This window comes from Jaculus jaculus, chromosome 23 (assembly GCF_020740685.1).
Source record: "Jaculus jaculus isolate mJacJac1 chromosome 23, mJacJac1.mat.Y.cur, whole genome shotgun sequence".
Classification (NCBI taxonomy): domain Eukaryota; kingdom Metazoa; phylum Chordata; class Mammalia; order Rodentia; family Dipodidae; genus Jaculus; species Jaculus jaculus.
The window spans coordinates 4,832,204-4,859,877 of NC_059124.1; the positions used below are offsets into that span (position 1 = coordinate 4,832,204).

A 27,674-nucleotide genomic window follows, 5' to 3' on the forward strand; every position below is an offset into this window, starting at 1 on the left:
CTGGCTCCTTTGGCTTTGCAGGCTAATGCCTTAAGTAAGCCATCCCTCCAGCCCTGTAAACAGATTTTTTTAAAAGACATTTATCACAGAAATTTCAGGATTTTAGCAGTTAACACTAATGGCATTTTGATTTTATTTTATCTTATTTCACTTTTTAAAACTTTTATTTACTTGAGAGACAGAGAGGGATAGACAGATAGAAAAGGAGGGAGAGAGGGAGAAAGAGAGAGAGAGAGCACAGCAGGGCCTCCAGATACTGCAAACGAACTCCAGACACACACACCACCTTGTGTATCTGGCTTACATGGGTCCTGGGGAATTGAACATGGGTCCTTTGGCTTTTCTGGCAAACACCTTAATTGCTAAGCCATCCCTCCAGCCCTTATTTCACCTTTTTGAAATGCTGTAAGTGTATAGTGTGTGTGCATATTGTTATACCCAGTTCTCGGCCCCCCAGTGACCACCAAGGAGAACCAAACGCGTATGCAAGGGCAAGGAGCTTTAATTTGGGCTTAAGCTCGGTCTCTTGACTTCACCAATGCAGTGGATCCGTCCAAGAGCCCCGAGTAGCGGGAGGTCAGGGTTTTTATAGGGATCTGAACATAGAAGAAGGGGACGGGTACATGATTGGTTGATTTAAACAGTGCACTCCTCTGGTTGGCTTAAGATTTTGGTGGGCCAAGTTGGCGGACTGGGGCTAGGGGAATTGAGCTTATCTATGACTATGGGAATGTCTCATGACTTCTGGAATGTATGGCATAATCAGTTTAAGTGTTAAACCTACCCTTATGGCAAGGTCGGCGGGCTGGAGCTAGGGGAATTGAACTTATCTTATGACTTCAGGAATGTATGGCATAATCAATTTCCAGTAACTGTTAAACCCATCCTTATGGGAAAATAAAAACTTAGATCTTGCCAGGAAACAGAAACTTAGGCCTACTGAGGACTTGAAGTCTGCCATGGCGTCCATCTGGTTCCTGAGTCCTTCACATATGTGTACAGTGTATGTGGGGACACATGTGGATGGAGTACATATATGTGCATGAGAAAGCCAGAGATTGGCATCAGGTGTCTTCAACTGCTCTTCACCTAATTGTGTTTATACAGGGTCTCTCTTATCCTGGAGTTCAGCCACTCAGAAGGACTAGCCAGCCAGGGAGTCTGGGATGATCCTGTCTCTGCCTCGTTAGCGCTCAGTTTACAGGTGTGCGCCATCACACCAGGCTTTTACAAAAGGACTAGGGATCTGAACTCGGTCCTCATGTTTATGTGACAAGTACTTTACCAACGTTTAAGTGCACTGCCACCAAACGTGACCACATTTGTCTCTGATCCGTGACCCAGGGAGTGAGTAAGATGAGTTAATCCCACCTCAGCCACAAGTTTCCAATGTGGCCTTGGGAGGATTATTTTAGTTAAATGTTCTGTTTCTTTTTCAGCTTTTCAGACGCTTGGCATTTCAGAGGTATTGTCCTTAGAGAGACAGCTCCTGTTTCCTGATGCCTGGGTGAAGGTTCCCCCTCTCTGCCCCCTCACGAAGAGTCACTGATGATTGAGACAACACTCTACCCTGAAGTTTCATATAACAAAGGAATTTCTATTCCAAATTTGACCGTGGCACTGTAGCCTTTTATAGTATAGTACTAGAAAGAGGATACAGGAAAGACGTGTTTTCTTTCTATATATATCTTATTATTCCTAGGGATGTTTATATCAGCCTTTGGACTGTCCACACCTCTTTCTAAACATGCCTCAAGAGACTGCAGAGAGGGATTCTTCCAAAAAATTAAGCCACAAGAAAGTCCAGCCAAAAACCCAAGCACCTCCCCAGGCAGTTTATTTTCATGAAAATCCCTTTCAGGGTGGGAGTGGTCCCCAGAGAGACATTAGTATGACTAGGCACATCTGAGGTAGAAATCAGAAACGTTAGACTCACAGCTAGAAGAAAAACACCCAGAGGGGAAAACAGCATCAAAGGAAAAATGAAACTTTCAAGTTCATTGTCATTCATCATGGAAGCTTGATTTCTGCCCACACCGTCCCTCCCCCCCTCCCCCAGGTAGGGTCTCACTCTGGCCTAGGCTGACCTGGAATTAACTTTGTAGTCTTAGGGTGGCCTTGAACTCATGGCAATCCGCCTACCTCTGCCTCCCAAGTGCTGGGATTAAAGGCGTGCGCCGCCGCGCCCAGAAGAAGCTTGATTTTTAAGGTAATGACTACCCTGCTGGGCATCTGGCCTCTGGAATACAAAAACAAGCAAGACTGTTTCTAAATAGATAATAGTGCTTTGTCCAACATGATAGTCCTTTGCCACTAGAGTAAGGCAAATAAAATCCAAAAGTAAGCTGTATAAAACATTTAAGGGCTGGAGAGATGGCTTAGTGGTTAAGCGCTTGTCTGTGAAGCCTAACGACCCTGGTTCGAGGCTCAATTCCCCAGGACCCATGTTATCCAGATGCACAAGGGGGCACACGTGTCTGGAGTTCATTTGCAGTGGCTGGAAGCCCTGGCGTGCCCATTCTTTCTCTCTCTCTCTGCCTCCTCCTCTCTGTCGCTCTCAAATATAAATAAAAATAAACAAAAAAAAATTTTAAACCATTTAATGGTAATAAAACATATGGGAAACATACATCCACAGTGGTGGTGAGTCCACATATCCACCTGTCCCTCTAAAAGTTAGAAGCAGCCACATGATTAATTTTCTTGGACTCCTCTGAATTACCAAAATCCCTGTGGTTTTGGAGATGTTAAGCTTAACTTACATTCAGTCTCTCGGTCCTTGTGTGTTCTACTGATGTGAAATACTCAAAGTCAACACTGTGAAAAGCTTTTCTTGTCTAGGAACACTTAGACTAATCCAGACAGGTTTGCTATCTGAAGGAAACAGAATGAATGAACTCATATGTGTTCCGGGTATGTAATCGCACACAGGTCAATGTACTGAAATGAGTGTGGCTGGGATTTATCCTCAAATTATTCTGTGTTGACAGAAATGTTGCTGAAAATGTCAATAGATGTTTGAAAATTCACCTGTACAATTTAACTAGACTTCTTTACCTCCATAAGCTAACCTACTTTAGATAATAGTATTACATTTCCTTCTCTCTTTATCTCAATGGATATTTATCCAGTCCTTATAGAATAGGTCCTTTTTGTGTGTGTGTGAGATAGGGTCTCACTCTAGCTTAGGCTGACCTGGAATTAATTTTGTATTCTCAGGGCGGCCTTGAACTCACGCAACCCTCCTACCTGGGTCCCATTTTGAATGCTGTGAATATATGAATGAACAAGACAGATAATGTCAGCAGTACAATAAAGGGGAAGGGGAGATAAAGAAAACCGAACAAACACCCTTAGCAGGGTGGGTGATATGCTGGAGGTGAGCTCAGCTCAGGGGCTCATCATGAATTTGCATTTACACCGACAGCAAAGGAGCCAGAAGCAGCTGCCAGGACTCATCTGAAGGCTAAGGCAGAAGGAGGGGCGCAGGGGGCGCAGACGGGGAGGAGCCTGAGCCGACCAAGGACAAAGCAGAAGTATGGGTCTAAGTAACGCTCTACGCAATACAGTGTTACAGCAAAAGGAGGGCACTTGCTTCTGGATTAAAAAGACTGGTTTGGGCTGTAGAGACGGCTTAGTGGTTAAGGCGCTTGCCCGCAAAACCTAAGGACCCATGTTTGACTCTCCAGGTCCCAGGTAAGCCAGATGCACACTTATGCAAGCATGCAAGGTCACACATGCACACAAGGGGGCGCACGCATCTGGCATTTGATTGCAGTGACTGAAGCCCTGGCATGCCAATTCTTTCTCTTTCTCCATCTCTCTATTGCATAAAAAAAAAAAAAGACAGTCTCTTGGGCTTGCCTCAAAAAAAAAATAAAACTATTTTGTAGGATTTTGTTACAAGAACAATAAAGCAATTGGAATTCATTGTTAGGAGATATTATAATAAATTTCTGTTTCAAGAAAAAGAACAACTGGGGACTGGAGAGATGGCTTAGTGGTTAAGGCATTTGCCTGCAAAGCCAAAGGACCCAGGTTTGATTCCCCAGGACTCATGTAAGCCAGATGCACAAGGGGGCTCATGCGTCTGGAGTTCATTTGCAGTGGCTAGAGGCCCTGGTGTGCCCATTCTCTGTCTGTCTCTCTTCTCTCTCTTTCTCTCTGTTTGCAAATAAATTAATAATTTTTTTAAAAAGAACAACCTTTGAAAAGTGATTTCAATTTTGATCTAAGTAAAATGTGAGCTGTTAATGAAAGAAAGAGCTATTAAGAATAAGATTCAGGGCTGGAGAGATGGCTTAGCGGTTAAGCACTTGCCTGTGAAGCCTAAGGACCACGGTTCCAGGCTCGGTTCCCCAGGTCCCACGTTAGCCAGATGCACAAGGAGGCGCACGCGTCTGGAGTTCGTTTGCAGAGGCTGGAAGCCCTGGTGCGCCCATTCTGTCTCTCTCTCTCTATCTGTCTTTCTCTCTGTGCCTGTCGCTCTCAAATAAATAAATAAATAATTTTTAAAAAAAGAATAAGATTCACATTGTTTACAATTATGGAAGTTGTCAATAAAAATATTTTTTTAAAAAAAAGAATAAGATTCACAGTCAGGCATGGGAGTGCACACTTTTTATCCCATCACTTGGGAAGCAAAGATAGAAGGATTGCCCTGAGTACAAGGCCACCCTGAGACTATATAGAGAATTCCAGGTAAGTCTGGGCTAGAGTGAGACCCTACCTCAAAAAACCACACAGAGAGAGAGAAAGAGAGAGAGAGATAGAGAAAGAATAAGATTCACCATGACTTATAGTCCATAATTATAGAAGTTGTCAATTAAGAGTGTTTTTTTTAAAAAGAATAAGATTCACATTTAAAAACACATTAATGTGTCTATTCTGTGAATGTTAACTTTATTTTCCTTAAGTATATATGATAAACTCAGGAAGATAAGAACCAAATTTTCCCTTTCTTCCCTTCACTTTCCTTTCCTTCCCTTCCCTTCCCTCCATCTTTCTCTCTCTCCCTCCCTCCCTCCCTTCCTTTCTCTCTCTCTCTCTCTTTCTTTCTTTTTTTGATTTTTCCAGGTAGGGTCTCACTCTGGCCCAGGCTGACCTGGAATTCACTATGCAGTCTCAGGCTGGCCTCAAACTCACAGCGATCCTCCTACCTCTGCCTCCCGAGTGCTGGGATCAAAGGCGTGCACCACCACGCCCATCTCTTTCTTTCTTCCTTTTTCTCGTGCATTCTTTCTGTGTGTGTTTGGTTGTGCGTGTGCACCGCTTGTGTTTGCAAGTGTGGGTGCACAAGTGCCACAATGCACGTGAGGAGGACAAAGCACAACCTTTCATGGGCTCCACTCCCTGCCTCCCCCCTTGTTTACGGCAGGGTCTCTCACGGCTCACATCGGCGATCTCTAGGATAGTTGGCCCATGAGCTTCCAGAGGATTGTCAGCTAGATGTGCTGGGATAACTGACGAATACCACGGCTTCTGGCATGTCTGATTAATTAATTTATTTATTTGAGAGCGACAGAGAGAGAGAGAGAATGGGTGTGCCAGGGCTTCCAGCCACTGCAAACGAACTCCAGACGCGTGCGCCCCCTTGTGCATCTGGCTAACGTGGGACCTGGGGAACCGAGCCTCGAACTGGGATCTTTAGGCTTCACAGGTAAGTGTTTAACCACTAAGCCATCTGTCCAGCCCAACAGTTTCCATTTCTATCCTGTCTTTATCACTTCACTTTGGAAATAACTAGTGCACATTGCTCTCCCTTGAACATATTACGTAAGAGAACCTCACTAGAAGAAAATGCATTTGTGAGCTGGAGAGATGGCTTAGCAGTTAAGCACTTGCCTGTGAAGCCTAGGGACCTCGGTTCGAGGCTCGATTCCCCAGGACCCACGTTAGCCAGATGCACAAGGGGGCACACGCATCTGGAGTTCATTTGCAGTGGCTGGAGGCCCTGGCGCACCCATTCTCTCTCTCTCTCTCACCCTGCCTTTTTCTCTCTGTCTGCCACTCTCAAATAAATAAAGAAAAATAGGCAAAAAATTTTAAAAAAAGAAAGTGCATTTGTGCTTCCTCAGTCTTTGTGGTTTAGAACCAGAGTTGAATGCTTAATGAAGCAGGACTCGTGGTCCCCAAGGGACCAGAGTTCAAAGGTTTCACTCTTCCTACCTTATCTCATTCACAATGATGGATGCTGCCTACAATGGAGAGTTTATTCCAGCCACGTCTGTGTGGTTGGTCATCCAGATCCAAGTAGATGACCTCACCAGGTGACGGGTCTCCTTGTGACACACAGTGACAGCTCTGCAATGCCAAGGCAAACGTGCCTGCATGGACTAACGGGAAAGGGGTTGGCTCTACCCTTTTGTTGGTGGTACTTGTCTATTACTTCACTGGTACAAAATTTGATACGCCTTGAGCCATCTTTGAGAAATTGATGATCATGTTTCTTTATTATAATCTGTTTTGGAAAAGATTTAAATCAAATAAATGGAATAAGCAACGCTTTTACAAAGGAAGGCTTTCTTCAAAGAAACACTAACGAGCTGGATGTGGTGGCGCACGCCTTTAATCTCAGCACTCTGGGAGGATCGCCGTGAGTTCAAGGACACCCTGAGATGACATAGTGAATTCCAGGTCAGCCTGGGCTGGAGTGAGACCCTTACCTTGAAAATCCAAAACAATAAAAAGCAAACAAAAGAAAGAAGCACCAAAATGAGGAACAATACAAGGATCATTTCTCATGATTGATGTTAATTTTGCTTTCTAGAAGAGACATATGCAGATAAGGACAAGCTGATTACATGTTTTCCGTAATGATGTTAAAAGCTGTTCCTTGGTAAGGCTCTGGGATTCACAGGTGCCGTGTCAGGCTATTTTGTTTTTGAGTTATTTTTTTGAGACAAGGTCTTATGTTCCCCAGACTGGTCTCAACTCTCGGTAGCTGAGGATGACTTTGAACAACCTGCCACCTCTACTTCCCAAGGGCTGGGATTATAGGAGTGTGCCGCCATGTCTGGCTTTCTGGTGCTTTTTTGGGGGGGGAAGCAGCAGAAAGGGGGGGAGGTTCTAAAAACAACCATTTAAATATCATGGTGTGGTGGTTTGATTTAGATGTCCCCCATAAACTTAGGTGTTCTGACTGTCAGGTTCAAGCTGATGGAGATGTGGGAATTAACACCTGCTGTAGGTGGGGTATTATTGGGGGCGGGCTTATGGGTGTTATAGCCAGTGTCCCCTAGCCAGTGTTTGGCACACTCTCCTGTTCCTGTTGTCCACCTGATGTTGGCCAGGGGATGATGTCCACCCTCTTCTCATGCCATCATTTTCCCTGTCATCGTGGAGCTTCCCCCTCGAGCCTATAAGCCAAAATAAGCCTCATTTTTTCCCCACAAGCTGCTCTTGGTTGGGTGATTTCTACCAGCAACGCGAACCGGATTGCAACGCATGGTAATGCATAGTGTGACTTGCCCAGTGGGTGTGCGGCAGAGGACAGAGCAGTGTGGCTTGTTACTGGATCTGGCTGCAACACGGAGGGTTGGCTGGGCCTTGGGGCCATGCGTGAGGACAGTTGAATGACCCTGACTGCCTTTGTTCTACGTAATTCTGTCCAGCTCCTCCGGCTTGCTCCTGGGTCACTTAGATCCAAGAGGAGGCAGCTACCAAGCCTCGATTTCTGTTTGTCCCCTGCAGATGCCCGGACCCCATCATCAGCTTGGCGTCCCGTGGCGCTCACCCTGTTGACCTTGTGCTTGGTGCTGCTGGTGGGCCTGGTGGTCCTGGGCCTTCTGTGTAAGTGTTCTGCCCGGAGGGAGGGTCCTGGCTCCATGGTTTGAGGGAAACACTTGTTACGGCTTTGTTTTTGTTTTGTTTTGGTTTTGGTTTCCCCAGGTCGGGTCTCACTGTAGCCCAAGCTGACCTGGAATTCACTACGTAGTCTCAGGGTGGCCTTGAACTCACGGCGATCCTCCTACCTCTGCTGAGTGCAGGAATGAGAGGCGTGCGCCCCCGCTCCGGGCCACTTTTCCTTTTCCTAAAGGCAACATTTCAATGACTGGTAGTGGAAGTGTTAAAACTCAGCCAGCATTTGCCAGTTAGAATTAAACATTCTGCTTCAGATAAGGATTTTGCCCGTTTATGTGTCAGTATTTAAAATTACCACCCCCCTTCTTTTGTTTTGCTTTTCGAGGTAGGGTTTCACTCTAGTCCAGGCTGACCTGGAGTTCACTATGCAGTCTCAGGCTGGCCTTGAACTCATGGCAATCCGCCTTCCTCTGCCTCCAGAGTGCTGGGATTAAAAGGATGAGCCAGGGCTGGAGAGATGGCTTAGCGGTTAAACGCTTGCCTGAGAAGCCTAAGGACCCCGGTTCAAGGCTCGGTTCCCCAGGTCCCACGTTAGCCAGATGCACAAGGGGGCGCACGCGTCTGGAGTTCGTTTGCAGAGGCTGGAAGCCCTGGCGCGCCCATTCTCTCTCTCTCCCTCTATCTGTCTTTCTCTCTGTGTCTGTCGCTCTCAAATAAATAAATAAATAAATAAATAAGTATTTAAAAAAAAAAAACAGCATGAGCCAAAATACCTGGCTAAAAGTTACCATTTTTTAAAAACATGCCTGCTATATCCCTTTCCCACTGCACACCTGGAGCATGGCAGTAGTGGTTTCTGCTCACCCCTGGGTCCGCTCTCCCCACACACAGCTCGCCAGACTAGGGCAGGGGAAAGAATTTATATGAGGAGATGCTGCATCACTATCTCCTTTTAAAAGGCAGGGAAATTAGGGGCTGGAGGCATGGCTTAGTGGCTAAAGCATTTGCCTGCAAAGCCAAAGGACCCAGGTTCGATTCCCCAGGACCCACGGAAGCCAGATGCACAAGGGGGTACATGCACCTGGAGTTCATTTGCAGTGGCTGGAGGCCCTGGTGTGCCCATTCTCTCTCTATCTGCCTTGTTCTCTGTCAAATAAATAAATAAAAATAAAACATTTTTCCTTTTTAAAAAATAGAAGGCAGAGAAATTGTACAGTGATTTTTGCAAAGAAAAATGTTTGAAAAATCAAACCAGGAAGAATACATGCATAACAGCCTTTATATTTTAAGGTCATAAGAGTTCCTTAAAGAAGGAGGTGGTTAAATTTGCCTCACCAGGCTAAGGCCTCTCAGGCTGGCATGCTTCCTGAAGAGCTGAAGAAGTAACAAAGGCAAAGGCCACATAGCAAAGCAGATATGGGGTCAGAAACTGCATTTTAAAGTAAAACATTAAAACTTATGATCTTGAATTTAAAATAAAAAAAAAAACTTTTTGTGTGCATCTCCAACCTTTGCCCTTCATCTTGGTATATACCTTTAAAAAGTTTTTTTAATGTATTTATTTGAGAGAGGCAGAGAGGGAGGGAGGGAAGGAGAGAGAGACAAACTCAATGCATGCTTCACCTTGTGCATCTGGCTTATGTGGGTCCTGAGGAATCAAACCTGGGATTTTGGCTTTCCAGGAAAACATCTCAACCACTAAGGCATCTCTCCAGCCCACATTTTTTTTTTTTTTTTTGCAATCACCATCTTTCTTAAAATTTAGAAAACTGAAGTTAAACTTTATGTTGAAAATTAATAGTTACTATTAAAATAGGGAAATGATAATTGGCCATTTTAACGACTGACTGAACAATAACCTATGTTTCACTTTTCATATTCAGCATAATGAATAGATTTGTGTGTCTTAGGTTGATTTTAGATTTGGATTTGCATAAAAATATTTGTAAATAGTAAAGCAGTAAAATAGCTTGAGAATTTACTTCTTAAGAATTTATGACTCGACATTTTCAGACATAAAGAAATTATCTTGCCTAAACTGATGCAAATTATCTATGTCATAGATAGATAGACAGACAGACAGGTAGATACAGCATATGCGAGTGTCTGAGCTTGAATATGGCAACGTGAGATCTCAGAGCCTCAGATGTTGAAAACTACACCTTCTTCCCTACAAGTGAGAAATAGAAATAAGTAAGCTGCCCGTTCTGACTTGGTCACTTGGGTTAGTTTTTCAGTTCTACCACCTCTCCAATACTCAGCAAGACAGCATCTCCCAGCAGGAAGAAAGTCTACGGAACCTCTCCCGACAGCTGCGGTCACTGCAAGTCCAGAACGAGGAGCTTGCAGAAAGACTGTGTCGTGAGCTCTACAACAGAAGCGGAGGTAAGCGGGGCGCGTCCCTGGTCCCCAACAGCGCCTTTCAGTCTGGAGCTGAAATCGCGTCCACAAAACTGGGATGCATGCTTTTTTCTTTTTCTTTTTTCTTTTTTCCAGGTAGGGTCTCACTATAGCCCAGGCTGACCTGGAATTCACTATGTAGTCTCAGGGTGGCCTCGAACTCATGGCAATCCTCCTACCTCTGCCTCCTGAGTGCTGGGATTAAAGGCGTGCACCACCACGTCTGGCTGCACTTTTTTCTTTTTGGCTTTTTTTGTTTTTTTTTGAGGTAGAGTCTCACTCTAGCCCAGGCTGACTTGTAATTTACTACATAGTCTGAGGTTGGCCTTGAACTCACGGTGATCTTCCTACATCTGCTAGGATTAAAAACGTGTATCATCATACCTGAATGCATGTGTTTTTTTTTTAATGTTATCTTTATTTATTTGTGTGTGTGTGTGTGTGTGCAAGAGAAAGAGAGAGAGAGAAAGAGAGAATGGAGTAAGCAAGATAACACTACAAGTAAACAAAACATGTTGATGCCCTAATTTACCTTGGCATTGCACTTCACAAATCCAGCCTCATTAAAGAGCTAATAATGTTATAACCACAATTCTCAAGCTTTGTGCATCTGGCTTACATGGGTCCTGGGGAATCAAACCTGGGTCCTTTGGCTTCACAGACAAGCCTTAACCACTAAGCTATCTCTCCGCTCCCATGCAGTTCTCAAATTTAAGATTTTATTTTCATATAAGCATCAGTTTAAAAATGAAGGTAACCTGAAATCAATCATATTTGTTTTAACTGAGTATGATTTAGTTGCTGATCAAAAACAAGAATCAGAACCGGGTGTGGTGGCGCATGCCTTTAATCCCAGCACTCGGGAGGCAGAGGTAGGAGGATCACTGTGAGTTCGAGGCCACCCTGAGACTCCGTAGTGAATTCCAGGTCAGCCCGGACTAGAGTGAGATCCTACCTCAAAAAACCAAAAAAAAAAAAATAAAATTGTATTAAGGACCATAAATAATGAGAGTGCCAGCGATAAGCAAAGCATGCCTTGATTTAAAAAAAAAGAAAAAGAAACCACTCACAAAGACTGGAAGCATTTCTTTGGAGGGCGTGTGTATGAGTCTGTCTTACTATTCTACTGTCTTTTGGGGGTTTCATGGTCATTCACTTTATCCACTTTATTCAAATCAGTCTTCTCTCCTGCTCTCTTGACCATGCAAAGCATAGGAAGCAACTGACATTTTCAAGTTGTTTTTTTTTTTTAATTTGTTTTCAGAATCTAAAACTAGGACAAAGTCTCATCCTCCCCCAACACACCACGTCCCCTTGAAAGCCCTCTGTGTAATGTTTCCAGCAAATAATGCCACTCAGCACACTTCCTCTTCTCTGACTGTCTTTCCCACGTGCTCCATGACCTCACTGGTTATTATTTTCTGCGTTTTCTTCCATTTTTGATAGCCCAGCAAGCATTCTCTTTGAGTTGGGTAGCACATTATCAAAAAAGATACTCCAGGCTTCTCTGAAAACAATAGTCTCTGGCATTTTTCCTTTTTCTTTTTTTGTATTTAGCTGTATAAAAACAAATAAAAAATCTATTGTAAATAAGCCATTTTTTAGTTGAAATGTCAAGTTGATATACAAAAGTCAGGAGCTAGGAACTGTAGAAATGGCTCAGAGGTTAGAAGTATTTTGCTTGCAAAGCCTGAAAGCCTGGCTTTGATTCCCAAGTGCCTGCATAAAGCCAGATTGAAAAAAAAAAAAAGGAGTCATATATTCAAGAAATAAAAAAATCTATCACATACATAAACTGACTTCCATTCCAAAGTACAGGAAAAAGTAAAAAAGAAAAGCAACAGGGAGAACAAAAATGAAAAAAGAATGGTTTCAGATCTTTGGATGACATCTTTTCATGATTTATAAAACCAGATGAGCTTCTGAGGGTGTGGGCCTGCGTGATGGGAACATCCGAGCTTCTCTGATCCCGTGTAACTCTAACTGTCCGTTATATCATGTCACATTACAGACAGGAAATTAGTAAGAGAAGAGCGCTCACATGGAAAGCACATCTGTCCATCGTTCTTCGCTAATTCCTCAGTTGAATGTGTCATGAACCAAATATCTGGAAGCAGCACATTTCTACTACATACAATAATTAATCTGACTAAAGCATGCATTGGCCCCTGGAATATATTTGGCATATATATACATACATATACATATACATATACATATACATATACATATACATATATATATACATACATATATATATATATACACACACACATATATGTTGTGTATATATATATATATATATATACACATATGTGTGTGTGTGTGTGTATATATGTATATATATATATATATATATATATATATATGTTGTGTCCAGGGGAAATGAACTTCTTTTCACTTGTATTTCATTTTTCCAATTGCTTAAGTAACAGTGAATACTTAATATAAGATGATGACAATAAGGGCTGGAGAGATGGCTTAGCAGTTAAGGCATTTGCCTATAAAGCCATAGGACCCAGGTTCAATTCCCCAGGACCCACATAAGCCAGCTGCACAAGGTGGCGCATGTGTTTGGAGTTAATTTGTAGTTGCTGAAGGCCTTGGTGTGCCCATTCTCTCTCTTTCTCTTTCCCCCCTTCTCTCAAATAATAAATAAATAAATAAAATTTTTAAAGACTACATAAATAAGATGTATCTCTCCTGCATCTTAAATTTCCAGGTAGCTTTACCTACTTCATACAAGGCCCCCAGACATTAGCCTTCCTCTTTGCAATTTGTGCCTTTCTATGAGATCGATTTTTAGCTTTTCCACCTATGAGTGAGGACATGCAGAATTTGTCATTTATGGCCTGGCTCATTGCACATAGCATTAGGTCTTCCACTTCTATATACTTTGGTGCAAATTGCAGGATTTCATTCGATCTTTACATTTCCATGGCTCAATAATGCATAGATCGTACATGGGATGCGCTGTACGTATCCGTTGGTCTGTCCACGGAGAACTTGGTTGGCTCTGGGTGACTTATGCTGTCACAGCCATGCAAGGGCAAGTGTCCCTTTCACGTCATCCGGTTTCAGACTCTGGGCTGACAAGGCTTCCCAAGCAAACATCTTTAACCAGCAAACCATCTCCCTAGGCCCTCCTTAGCAGCATTTATTTTTTATTTTTATTTATTTATTTGAGAGTGACAGACAGAGAGATAAAGAGGGGGAGAGAGAGAGAGAATGGGCGCGCCAGGGCCTCCAACCACTGCAAACGAACTCCAGACGCGTGCGCCCCCTTGTGCATCTGGCTAACGTGGGACCTGGGCACTCGAGCCTTGAACCGGGGTCCTTAGGCATCACAGGCAAGCGCTTAACTGCTAAGCCATCTCTCCAGCCCCCTTAGCAGCACTTTTGTTCATGCTTTAATTATTCTCACTAACCCGGATTAGATGATACCTTATTGTAGTATTGATTTTTGTCTTCTTTTCTTTTTTTTTTTTTTTTTTTCGAGATAGGGTTTCAATTTAGCTCAGGCTGACCTTGAGGAATTCACTGTGTAGTCTCAGGGTCACCTTCAACTCATGGTGATCCTCCTACCTCTGCCTTCCAAGTACTGGAATTAAAGGCATGCACCACCATGCCTGGCTGTTTTCTTTTCTTTTCTTTTTAATATATTTTATTTATTTATTAGAGAGAGAGAGAGAATAGTCATGTTGAGGCCTCTAGCCACTGCAAATGAACTCCAGATGCATGCGCCACCTTGTGCACTGGCTAACATGGATACTGGGGAATCAAACCTGAGTCCTTAGGTCTCACAGACAAGCGCCTTTAGCACTAACTCATCTCTCCAGCCTGATTTTTGGTTTTTCTAAATTGTTTTTTATTTTAAAAAAATTTTATTAACAACTTCCATGAGTATAAAAACTATCCCATGGTAATACCCTCCCGATTTTTGTTTTTTTGATCAGTAGTAACAGGTAATTTTTTTTCTTAAAGTTTAGAGAGACTTTATTAGATTAAAAGAAGGAAAGAGGAGAAAATACAGAGAGTTCCTGCCCATGAAAAAGAAGGAGGGGGTAAAAGTCCCAATATTAATGTTTTTATACACTTAGTTTGCCTATTTCTTTCTTTCTTTTTTTTTTTTTTTCTTTTTCAGTTTTTCAAAGTAGGGTCTCTTTCTAGCACAGGCTGACCTGGAATTTACTTTGTAGTCTCAGGGTGACCTCAGACTCCCAGCGATCCTCCTACCTCTGCCTCCCCATTTCTACGCCTTCTTTTAGAAATGCCTATTTTGATTTTTTATTCATTTTTTAAGGATGAACTGGGATTTGTTGCTATTGTTGAGTTTTTAGGTCTTTGTGTGTATACTAGTAATATCTTGTCAGAGAAAGTTTTTAAGAATCTTCTCCCGTTCTGGTTGTCTGGTCATGCTCTCAGTTGTTGTGAAGTAGCAGGTTATTCGACAGAACTCCATTTGTCTCTTAATTTTTGTCTACTATGCTTTTGGTTTCAAATCCAAAGCATCTTTTTGGATAGCACCAGTGTCTTGAAGTATTTCTTGTGTTTTCTCCTAGTGGTTTCAGTTTCTGTGACTTTTGAGTCTTTGATTCATTTTGAATTTCTTTTTTTTTTAAATCTGGTAAGAAATAGGGGTCTAGCTTTATGCTTTTGCATAGGTATATCCACTTTTCCCAGCACCATCCTTCCTGTCCCTTCTCCAGTGTACGTTCCTCATGCATTTGTAAAAAAAAAAAAAAATTAGTTGTACATATACATGTGTATTAATTACAGGGTTGTCTATTCTGTTCCACTTTTCCAATAAAAGTCTAATATGTTAACAGTTTGATGCCCAGTTGTTCTTAAGGAATGAAACCAGGCCAGGCATAGTGGTACACGTTTATACTGCTAGCGACTCCAGTGTTTGAGACAGGAGGAACATAAGTTCAAAGTCAGCCTGAACTTCAGAATGATTCAAGAATAGATTGGGCAAAGGGGGGATTGAACTATATGTATTTCTGTGATAAAGGACTTGGCTAGCATGCAGAAGGTTTTATTCAATCTCTAATATCTAAAAGACAAATAAAATGAAATAAAGAAGCCATTAAGGTTATGATTAAATTCCCTACCCCATCACACACCTACAGGGGACTCAGTTTCAAGTTCCAAGGTTGAGGCGAAGCACATACACAAATATTCAAACATGCCTCTCAGGCTCCAATTCCCAAACATGCAGTCAAGACTCATGGAGTCTGTTTACCCTTGGCCTGTGCACTGACATCTTTGGATTAAATGTCCATTTTATTTTATGACAATGCCAATTTACCATTTCTACTTCATGCTTGTTTCTGTGCTTTTCCTAATTTTTTTTTTCGAGGTAGGGTTTCACTCTAGCTCCTGACCTGGAATTTACTATGTAGTCTCAGGGTGGCCTTGAACTCATGGCGATCCTCCTGCCTCTGCCTCCCAAGTGCTAGGTGTGCACCACCACGCCTGGCTTTTTCCTAAAATTTAATTCTTTTTTGTTTTTTTTGTTTTTTCAAGGTAGGGTCTTACTCTAGCTCAGGCTGACCTGGAATTTACTATGTCCTCTCAAGGTGACCTCAAACTCTTGGCAATCCTCCTACCTCTGCCTCCCAAGTGCTGGGATTAAAGGCGAGCGCCACCATGCCCAGCCCCCTAAAATTTAATTTTTAAAAACACTTTACTTTTATTTATTTGAGAAAGAGAAAATGGCAGAGAGAGAGAAAGAGAGAGGGAAAAAACAGGCATACCAGGGCCTCTAGCAACTGCAAATGAACTCCAGATGCACGTGCCACCATATGCATCTGGCTTACGTGGGTTCTGGGTAATTGAACCTGAGTCCTTTGGCTTCCCAGGCAAATGCCTTAACCACTAGGCCATCTCTCCAGCTCTAAAATTTAATTTTTTAATAAATATTTTCATTTTTATTCATTTGAGAGAGGGAAAGAGACAGAACGAGGGAATGGACATGCCACGGCTTCCAGCCACTGCAAACGAACTCCAGACGCATGTGCCACCTTGTGCATCTGGCTTACATGGGTCCTGGGGAATCAAACTGAAGTCCTTTGGCTTTACAGGCAAGTGCCTTAACCACTAAGCCATCTCCCCAGCCCAAATTTATTTATTTTTGGGTTTTTGATTTTTCAAGGTAGGGTCTCGCTCTAGCCCAGGCTGACCTGGAATTCATTATGTAATCTCTGGGTGGCCTCACCAAATTTACTTTTTGATTAGAGTGAGAAACCCATCTCATACTGGCATACTTTTAAAATCTTTTTTCTGTTACATGATAAGATTTTGAAAAAAAAATGTAGATATTTTCTTAATGAATTCCATGCCTCCTGAGTTTCCCAACTGTGTAAATTGGTCATGGCTTGGGCAGAACACCAGACGTAGCGATTTGAGATTATTTAGCGCAGACGTTCAGAAGGTCCGCTGTACCATGGCGGGAGGCTACGGAGGAGTGCCTTACATCACAGCATACTTAGAGCACATGAAAGGGCGTTTAGGAAAGGGGCACCATGAAAACATGCCCCTAGCCACTTTCTACTTCTAATTGGCCGCACCCTTATTTACCACTTCCCCTGAATGCCCTCATATTATGAATCTATCAAGGTAGATTCACAGCCCTCAAGATATAATCATTATCGAAAAGTCCACCAACTTGCAACCACACCCCCAATATATTCTCATAAGGGGGCATTTCATGTTCAAATCATATATATGTGTGTGTACATATATATATATATATATACATAGACTCATATGATTTGAAATTATGAAATGAATATTCTTTGGTTCTGAATTGCACAGAAAAAGAAGTTGCGATCACTTGATTCCATATTACATATAAGCAGCACCTGTTTTAATTCCCCCTCTGTTCTGAGGACCAGTTACCCACGTAGCGCTGGTTGGTACAGGTGTATACTTACCCTTACCTGTACAATTAAATAGCTACGAGACAGGGAATCAATTCTTTCTTGGGATATCAAATGCTATATGATTTCATGAGAGGCAACAGTAGCCTCAGGTAGAAATTCACTTACTACATTGTTTTCCTTTAACTTCCAGAACACAGGTGCAGCCCTTGCCCAGAAAAATGGAAGTGGCATGGGGATAAATGCTACCAATTTTACAAGGAGAGTAAAAGTTGGCAAGGCTGTGAATACTTATGCATTGCTGAAAATTCCACCATGCTGAAGATAAACTCCCAAGAAAAGCTGGTAAGGTCCCGAGGCCTCCCAATATTTGAAGGCTTTTCCCAAAGATCAAGGCAAGAACATTTTGATAAGTTAAGCGCACAGGTCTTCCCACTTATTTCCATCAAAACCTCAGGTGAGGGGGCTGGAGAGATGGCTCAGTAGTTAAGGCACTTGCCTGAAAAGCCTAACGACCCAGCTTCGATTCCCCAGTGCCCACATAAAGCCAGATACACATTGTGGCACATGCATCTAGAGTCCATTTGTAGTGGCTATAGGGCCTGGAATGCTCCTTCTCTCTCTCACCTGCCTTCCATATATATATAATTAAAAAAAAAAAAAAACAACATCAGGTTAAAGAGGATTGCTGTGAGTTCGAGGCCAGCTTGAGACTATATAGTGAATTCTAGGTCAGCCTGGGCTAGAGTGAGACCCTACATCGAAAAAACAAAATATAAAAATAAAAAAAAATTGTTTGTTTGTTTTTTAAAATAACCCTACTGTTGATAAATTTAGTTTGGAGAAGAAAAGCACGCAAAGTGATATTTTAAATCTTAAAATAGAAGTACATAGCAATTAATCCTGATTAATATAAAGCAATTTTATGTTTTACCTATAACTATTAAAATAGGTGAAGTTTAGGCAAGAAAATGAATAGTTTATGTCTAAATGGTACTAACATTGTTTGTAAATAACAGGTTTTAGTGTTATAATTTGGGGCTAACTGATTACAGCAACCAAAATAGGATTATTTCTTTTATTAAACAAAAAGTATAAACTCAATAATGACTATTTGACAGAATTACTATGAACCAAACAGGAGATTAACTATCTTTAGACATACAGCATTTTTAGATATAATATTTAAGTATGATCTTATAATAGAAAATTCAGGAAACTTAATCTTAAAATTCAGTTTCCCTAGTACTTGAGAGCTTGACAGATGGTGAAGCCCAGCTAACTTGATTAGAAGATTTTTATAGCTCATATTATAAGCACATTAACAGCAGTGAGCTGAAGTTTTATTATGACCAAAAAAGGTGATAGAACAGAGAATCAGAACTTTTGTGCATATCTAATAACTTTTCAGTTACCATTTAACCATTTTGCTTTCATATAAGATCCCGGAGAATCACGTTAGAACCGTTTCACAGTTCATCTGCTACTCAATGTCTTGTTGACCTTTTTGCAGACAATTCAGTGTTCAGGATTTAAAATTTCATTTGTATACTTGTAAATTACATCTAATGGACATTTGAGATAATCTAATTAACATGCTTGGATAGTAAACGTTTTTGGAACCATCAGAAACTTTGCCTTTAATTGGATCTATTATTTAGTTTAACAAATGCAGAATTAAGCTGGGTGTGGTGGCACACTCTAATCCCAGCACTGGGAAGGCAGAGGTAGAAGGATAGCTGTGAGGTGGACATCAGCCTGAGACTACACAGTGAATTCCAAGTCAGCCTGGGCTAGAGCAAGGCCTTACGTTGAAAAACAAAAACAAGCAAAAAAATTTAAAAATAATTGGTGCTGGAGAGATGGCTTAGCAGTACGACCCTTGCCTGCAAAGCCTAAGGACTCAGGATCAATTCCCCAGAACTAACATAAGCCAGATGCACAAAGTGGTACATGCATCTGGAGTTCATTTGCAGTGACTATAGGCCCTGGCATGCCCATTCTCATTCTCTCTCTCTCTCTCTCTCTCTGCCTCTTTCTCTGTCTCTCAAATAAATAAAATTTAAAAATTGAAAAAAGAAATGCAGAATTGATTTTGCAATTCAATTAACATCTTAAGATATGTCAGGGGGCTAGAGAAATGGCTTAGCCATTAAGGTGCTTGCCAGCAAAGCCAAAGGACCCAGGTTACATTCCCTAGGACCCACATAAGCCAGATGCACAAGGTGGCACATGCATCTGGAGTTCGTATGCAGTGGCTAGGGGTCCTGGTGTGCCCATTCTCTGTCTGCCTGTCTCTTTCTCTCTCTTTCAAATAAACAAATAAGATATTTAAAAATATGTCAGAAAAATTTTGAAATCATAATATTTGATTGTCAGAATAAGTTAAGTAGCTCTCTTGGACACGAAACATAAACAAATTACACAAACAGCAATATGAAACATCATTAACAAAGTCTGAAAGACAATTTCGTGGTTTCAAGGTAGTGTCTTGCTGTAGTCAGGCTGACCTGAATTTCACTATGTAGTCTCAGGGTGGCCTTGAACTCACAGTGAGATCCTCCTATCTTTGCCTCCTGAGTGCTGGGATTAAAGGTGTGGGCCACCACCCCTGGCTGACACAGATTTTGTTTTGTTCATTTTTATTTATTTATTTGAGAGAGAGAGAAAGAGGGAGAGAGAGAGAATGGGCACACCAGGGCCTCCCGCCACTGCAAACGAACTCCAGACGCGTGCGCCCCCTTGTGCTTCTGGCTAACGTGGGTCCTGGGGAATCGAGCCTCGAACTGGGGTCCTTAGGCTTCACAGGCAAGCGCTTAACGGCTAAGCCGTCTCTCCAGTCCCTAAGTTATGTATGTATGTATGTATGTATGTATGTATGTATGTATGTATGTATGTATGTATGTATGTATGTATTTGGGGGGGGCTTCCTGCATCCCTGTAGTACCTGTTTAAGCTAATGAAGGCATAAAGCACTTTTCTTCTAATAGCATATAAAAAGCTGGCTTTGTCTCCAGTGGCCAGTGGGCGCTCTGCTGGGAGGAAGCTTCTGGGATGAGAGCGGATGGCTCCACTGTCCTTTTGCGGTCCGCAGACTATAGCGGGAGCTATTCTAATACCGAGCAATATGAGTGGGCGGAAAGCGAGCTGGCTGCGCATCTTGTCACCGCCTGCGGGTGGGACCGTGCGCGCGCCACCGCGGAGCTGTCTGGCTCCAGAGAGACGTCTCGGGGAAGTCGCTGGGAAAAAGTCACCTCGGTGGACAGTCAGAGCTAGGGAGCGTCCCCCAAAGTCTGGCTCCCTCCGAATGCTTGAGCCAGGGCCATGCGGGAGCCATTCCGGTGGGGATCAGGTGATTCTGTAGTCCACTCGGGTTTGGGACAGCGCGATCGCAGCCCCGTGGGGGAGCCTGGCTCAGCGCTGAGACGTTGACGCGAGGCAGGGCATCCACGCGGAGGCCGCGGAGCTGTCGCCGGGGGGCGTGCGGGGTCAGTGGGAGTGGTGGGAAAACAGACTCGGGAGAAGCAATTCAAAGGAAAAGAGAGAGAGAGAGAGAGAGAGAGAAAGGGGGAGAGAGAGAGAGAGAGAGAGAGAAAGGGGGGGAGAGAGAGAGAGAAAGAGAGAGAAAGAAAGAGAGAAAGAGATAGAGAGAGAAAGGGAGAGGGAGAGAAAGAGAGAGAGAGAAAGAAAGAGAGACAGAGAGAGAGAGATAGGCAGGCAAAGAAACAGCCCACTAAATCGTGGCATCAGAAATTACCCCTGTTGGGCTGGAGAGATGGCTTAGCGGTTAAGCGCTTGCCTGTGAAGCCTAAGGACCCCGGTTCGAGGCTCGGTTCCCCAGGTCCCACGTTAGCCAGATGCACAAGGGGGCGCACACGTCTGGAGTTCGTTTGCAGAGGCTGGAAGCCCTGGCGCGCCCATTCTCTCTCTCTGCCTCTATCTGTCTTTCTCTCTGTGTCTGTCGCTCTCAAATAAATAAATAATTAATTTTTTTTTAAAAAAAGAAATTACCCCTGTTGATGGGGCTGAAAGACCATCTGTAACAGAGGTCTGAGGACGAGGCCCGAGACCACTCACTCTTAGGAGATGGGGAGTCCTTCACAAAGGGGCACAGAATCTGCAGTGGGTCAGCAGGGGAAGAGAACAAGGAAGAGAGAGAGAGGGATTGATTGGTATAAGGAAAACAGAATAGAAGGCTGAGGCAGAAAGAGAGATAGACAAGCACCTTTGCAGGAAGAGACCAGAAGAGGACGAGAGAGTGAATGCACGTTTCCAGGCCTTTTATTCCCATGCCTTTGGGGGCTTGGCTGATGGGCCAGGGGGAGGGGGGCTGGAGAGGGTGCGGGCCAGTGCTCAGGGCAGGAGGCCAGCGGGCTAGATGGCCTGTGGGGTGTGGGGGAGAGCTCAGATTGGGCAGGATGGGGTCAGGGATGCCTGCACACCTCAAAGCTCAAGGTTTCCCCGTGTGCTCTCCGCAGGACTTTGCCATGCCTCACAGCTACTCGGAGTTTTTCTACTCGTACTGGACGGGGCTTTCCCGCAACAGCAGCGGCAAGGCCTGGCTGTGGACGGATGGAACCCCGCGCTCCTCGGAACTGTAAGTCTCCAGCACATTCCTGCGGGAGAGGTGCTGAGGAAGCCAGAAAGTCAGGGATGGAGTTCAGCAGCTCGGCTCAGCCCGAGTAAGAAGAGCTTCTGCCCTGCACCAGATAAGGCAGGAGGAGGACGCCAGGACGTGTCCTTGAATGGTTTGGAACTGGTGAGCCCCAGTTAGTTCAAAAACATCAGGGAACTGTTTGCTGGGTGCAGGTAGGGGAGGAAGAGAGACAGAAAGTAGACTGAGTGCATGGGGGTGGGAAGGAGAGGAAGAGGAGAGATCTTTTCCAGAATGAATTAATAGATAAACAGAAGCCCAGGATATGATGGTACAGGTCACACAAGCTGTCATTAGTCAGAGACGGGATACGACGTCGGTTTTCAGGGCTGTCCCCACAGGGAGGTAAGAAGCACCTGTTGGAAAGCACACTTCTGGGCAGGAGAGATGGCTTAGCAGTTAACGTGTTTGCCTGCAAAGCCAAAGGATCCCGGTTCAATGCTCCAGTACCCGAGTAAACCAGATGCACAATGGGGCGCATGCATCTCGAGTTTGTTTGCAGTGGTGCACCCATTATATATATGTAAATATATGTGTGTGTGTGTGTATGTGTATATATATATATATATGTATGTATATATATATATATATATATATATATATATATATATATATATATATATATATATTAAAAACACACTTCCAAGAGTTGATTCACTGACAGTACAATTTTGATGATGATGAAGTTGCTCAGCCAGTAAGGACCTGTGTTTATCCCCATCACCCCACATAGAAGCTGATCGTGCCAGGTCTGTAACCCTGGTGCTTGGGAGGTGGAGACAGGGCCCTCCTGGGGGCCAGCTAGTCTAGCCAAATTGGTGAGTCCCAGGTTCAGGGAGAAACCTTATCTCAAAAGCTAAGGTATGAAGCTATTGAGAGGACTCCTGACATCAATCTCTGCCCTCCACGTGCATGAACACACATGTGTAAACATGCCTGCACACATGACCCCCTTCCAACACATGCCCCCCACACACACCAGAAAAAGAAAAACTTAAAAACACTCTTTTACTTATGTGCTTTTATTTTTGTTTTGAGATATGATCTCATGTAGCCCAGGCTGACCCAAGCTCACTTTGTAGCTGGGGATGACCTTGAACAACTCTTGATCCTTCTGCCTGTACTTCCCAAGGGCTGGAGCTACAGACTTGGGCTATCATGCTCAACTCATTTAAAAAAAAATTGTATTATTTATTTACTTGAGAGAGAGAAAGAGGCAGAGAGAGAGAGAGAATGGCCCACCAGGGTCTCCAGCCACCACAAACAAACTCCAGACACATGCGCTGCTTTGTGCATCTGGCTTACGTGGGTCCTGGGGAATCGAACCTGGGTCCTTTGGCTTTGCAGGCAAATGCCTTAACCACTAAGCCACCTCTCTAGCCCATGCCCAACTCATTTTATCGATGCTGGAAACAGTTAGATGGGGCACGAATGGAATTCTGTGACAAAGTGTATTACATTTGAAGCCATATTTAAGCAGATAATATTCTTCCTCATGTACAGTAAAGCATTTACTCTCCCGGGAAACAAGGTACATTGACACAACCAGTTGCATTTTCTAGTGAAGTAAACTGACTATTAGAAAGGGTAGTTAACTTTAAATTCATAGTAAGATCAGAACATGTTTCTTTGTTTTAGTTAAAAATAGTTGGTTGCTTGGAGTGGCTGTTTCTAAGAATGTGATGGAAATTGAGGGGCTCAGAATGTTCAGCAATTCCAACTTCCCAGTACATAGTCATGAGTTTTATTGCTACAGGAAGACTTTTCATGTTCTTTATGATTAGTTACTATGCCAGTTTAGAAGTAAGTCACAGTCAGATTAGCTTCTTTTTATTTTCTTAAGGTTTGAGATTATGATAGATGCTTCCACCTCAAGGCACAGGGACTGTGTGACCATCCTCAACGGGAGAGCGTTCTCGAAGGACTGCAGGGAGCTGCGGCGGTGCGCCTGTGAGAAGAAGGCGGGCAGCGTGGTCGCCGAACATCTCCTCTAGACTCCACGGCGCATCAGGAGGGACCCAGGCATCCAGGCTGCATGACCAGCAAGAGCTTGAGCCCCGTTGAGGCCCATGCAAGGGCTGCTTGAGACCTTGGCAAGTGGCAAACATTCAGGACAGGGAGGTTATCACTGACATGCGGGGCTGTCCTGTTTCCTACACAGGCTCATGCTTTTAGGAGCTTTGGTTGGAGCAGTACATGTTTACCAGTCATAAAAACTCTTCTCCGTGGGCCGCCAACAAACCCCAGAAACCAAGGAGGTCGTCTTCTTGACTCACAGATGATCTTCAGCTATCTTCCTGCCCAGCGTCATTACCATCTCGGCTCCTATGTCTCCGCGACATTTGGGAAAGTGAGAAACTTACTGAAACAAAGAAACGAAGGAGTAGCAAGCTCTGGGTGATGGTGTGTGCTGCCCGTCATCCCAGCCCTAGGGAGGCGGGAGATCTGGAGTTCAAGGTCAGCTCTGCTACGCTGGAAGATCAAGGGTACATAAGACCCTTCTCTCAAAGAACAAAAACTGAAATGATAGCAACAAGACCAAAAGATGTTGTTGCAGTCAGGTTCACATTGTTGGCAGAAATCACCCAACCAAGAGCAGCTTTTTTTTTGTGGGGGGGGGAAGGATTTATTTTGGCTTACAAACTTGAGGAAAGCCCCATGATGGCAGGGGAAACAATGGCATGAGCAGAGGGTGGACATCACCCCCTGGCCAACATAAGGTGGACAATAGCAACAGGAGAGTGTGCCAAACACTGGCAAGGGGAAAACTGGCTATAACACCCATAAGCCCACTCCCAATAATACACTGCCTCTAGGAGGCGTTAATTTCCAAACTGCTATCAACTAGAGAGTAGCATTCAGAACACCTAAGTTTATGGAGGGACACCTGAATCAAACCACCACAGATGTCACGCCATTTGTGCCAATAAACCAAGAGAAATTACCAGATGTTCTCCATCCTATGCTGCTAAATACAGGACGGGTTCTTTCTGTTTGTTTACAGTTAATACTTTTCCATTCCTGGGCTCTCCCTAAATACTTATATATCCGTGGCCAGCTTTGCAACTGAGAACACTCTCATATGACAATGTTACCTTCTAAGTACAAATTTATTCCCCTGTAAGACTCCAACAATTGTGGGTTTTCCCTTAAACGTTTCTCCTAGGAAAGAGTAATTCTGTCTCCATCATAAATCAGAATTACTGTTCCTGTTCATTATCTAGGGAAACTAAAGGTGAAAAAAAATTGGTATCTTCTTTCTTTAAAAAAAAAAAATATGGAATGCTTCTCAAATTTGTGCATCATCCTTAAGCAGGGGCCATGCTAATCTCTGTATCGTTCCAATTTTAGTATGTGTGCTGCCGAAGTATTTTTACTTGCACAGATAGTAGTTTGAAGTCTTCCTTCATCCCGTTGGATGCCTCTTATACCTTTCAGGTACTGAATATTTAATGACAGAAAAATGTGAAGTATGTGTTATTTTAGACAGACTTGTGATGGGGGCGGGAATTCAGCAAGATGTAGTTTTCACAACGTGGGTGACAGTCACTGTTTCGAATGCTTATGTCTTGGCATTTTGTGGGGACTCTATGAAAACATTGCTGATGGGATTATCTGAGAAATAGTCTGTGAAATACATGTTGTCTTCAACAGGATTGTTTTTATATTTCCCTAAAATTAAATACTTGGAAGCAAAGTCATGCCATCAAGGCATGATTGTTGAGTATCCCAAGTCATGGTCAAGCACATGGTTGTGCACAGGCCATGGAAAATAAAGAGAGGCTGTGACATCTGCATAGCCTGAGTCTTGAGAGGACACGGGCTTCTCACCATGGCTGTCTGCATAACCATAGCAAGGATCTTTGGTTAGAGGCGAATCAGTCTTAGAGGTTTAACACTAAAAAGAGTCAGCATTTTAGGGCTGGAGAGATGGCTTAGCGGTTAAGCACTTGCCTGCGAAGCCTAAGGACCCCGGTTCAAGGCTCGATTCCCCAGGACCCACGTTAGCCAGATGCACAAGGGGGCACACGTATCTGGAGTTCGTTTACAGTGGCTGGAGGCCCTGGCACGCCCATTCTCTCCCTCTCCCTCTCTCTGTCTCTCTCTGTCTCTCTCTCTCTCTCTCTCTCCTTCTCTGTCTGTCACTCTCAAATAAATAAACAAAAATCAATTTTAAAACAAGAGTCAGCATTTTAGAGTATTTTTCAATGGCTCTCAGACTAGAAGGCCTCCATTTTATTTTTAGGATGAATAAGTCATGAGATGAAATTGTCTTAGATTAGTAATTATGTGAGGAAACAACAATTCTGTGTTCATTTTTATAAGATGTCATTTGATAAGATTGTCACTTATCTAAACACTACTGGCAGATTTTTCCTTGGGAAGTTCTAATTTTCTTCTGCTTAGCTAGGAAGTGTCTTCAATGTTGAATAACTTTTGTGTTCCTTTAATGTGTTATACAACGAGACATTCATTTGTGGTAAGAAACAAACATGAGGGTTTTATGCATCTGATTTTGATGTCTAGACCATTTATCTCCATGGAACTTATTAAAAATAAAGTGGAAATATTTACATAATTTCCCCATGATGTTACTGTTGATTAATATGATATAAGTGCAAAATTAGTTTCATAATCTAGGTTACAATGTGAAATGGAAGGAAAATTAGGAAGATATTTAAAAGGATTTGGTAATTCACATAGAAATAGAAGGGACATAAACGTGCATGAACAGCCATTCCCCCCTTGGGAAACTGAATCTACATCAACAGTTGGGAAAATATTTTCCTCTCTTTTCACTGACATACTTGCTATGATGAAGGATGAATAGTTTCTGTGTCCAGTGAAGGTGGCTAATAAACGTTAATCCTCCATTAAGCAATTTCTTAAACTTCTCTACTGTAGACAGAAATTGTAGTAAGCCAATGAATTTGCAGAATTAACCAAAAATGGGGGATGTGGCACTCACTGACATCTTGAAGCCTGCATCTTATGCATTGAAGAGTCTGGGTGAGTGGACAACGGTGTCCTCATTTCTATCCAAGACTTCAAGGAAAGTGGTATTTTTGGAGCAAGAGGGAAAGGGCAGCATTTATTTGATATATTTTCTTTCCTGAGGCATGTTCTTCATCCTTGCCCTCAATCCCCCCTTCTGGTTCACAAAATTTACAGTATGGACATGTTATAGTCATTTCAAGAGAACGGAACATTTCCTTCATCGTTCAACATGCGAATAAGAACTGATCCCAGAATGACTTTGAAAATAAGGCGCTGACAATTGTCAGCTGAGAATGAGAGAGGAATCCCACAAGAATCCTTTCTGCTGAACAACACTTTGTTCTGACTGTGTGTGTGTGTGTGTGTGTGTGTGTGTGTGTGTGTGTGTGTGTTTGCCGGAAAAGTCAAACAAGGAACATGGCCTTTCCTGGTAGAGTGAGTTCCCTTGAGTAACAATGAGCTATGGCTTTCCTGAGGATATTAGAAGCAACTCTCCCCAGTTATCAACAGGAAACAGGTCCTGAGCCGGCAACAGCAGGAAGTGTGGAAGTGTAGAGCCAATTTTCAGAGTTGGGGAATAACGCAGATTATGAACTACATACAAGAATTTATCAGGTTTTCTCAGGGGCCAACCTTAATGTGTGGGAGTCAGGTACTGAAATGGAATACTGGGGCGCAGGAAAGTCCTTGAGCCCCAAACCCTAGGTCTGTGTCTACTTTTAACCAACGAACTGGATGAAATAAGACTGAGAAGGATAATTACTGAATTACTATATTTACTTAATGAAGTACAAAATCAAGAGAAAGAGAATAGATAACACTCATGAGGTCTGAGAGCCCATGTGGTGAGCCTCAAGGAAACATCAAAAGACAGCTGGAGAGGAGAGAAAAGAAAATACAGGGGCTGGAGAGGGGCTTTAGTGCTTAAAATGCTT

The 27,674-nt window shown here is 43.1% G+C and overlaps 1 protein-coding gene and 1 non-coding gene across 2 annotated transcripts in view; one reads left to right on the forward strand and one right to left on the reverse strand.

The window, feature by feature from the left end:
- Positions 1-24,344, forward strand: part of Clec1a (C-type lectin domain family 1 member A) — a 35,258-nt gene extending 10,914 nt beyond the window's left edge. Inside the window, exons 2-6 of the mRNA XM_004668629.3 lie at positions 7,693-7,791; positions 10,033-10,188; positions 17,281-17,432; positions 21,566-21,684; positions 23,585-24,344. Coding sequence (XP_004668686.3) covers positions 7,693-7,791; positions 10,033-10,188; positions 17,281-17,432; positions 21,566-21,684; positions 23,585-23,735 — 677 coding nt within the window. The 3' untranslated portion in view covers positions 23,736-24,344. The remainder of the gene's footprint in view (positions 1-7,692; positions 7,792-10,032; positions 10,189-17,280; positions 17,433-21,565; positions 21,685-23,584) is intronic.
- Positions 24,345-25,012: 668 nt separating this feature from the next.
- LOC123456502 lies at positions 25,013-25,124 on the reverse strand. Its single transcript, XR_006634577.1, has one exon. It is a non-coding gene; the product is annotated as a U6 spliceosomal RNA (small nuclear RNA).
- Positions 25,125-27,674: the final 2,550 nt, after the last annotated feature.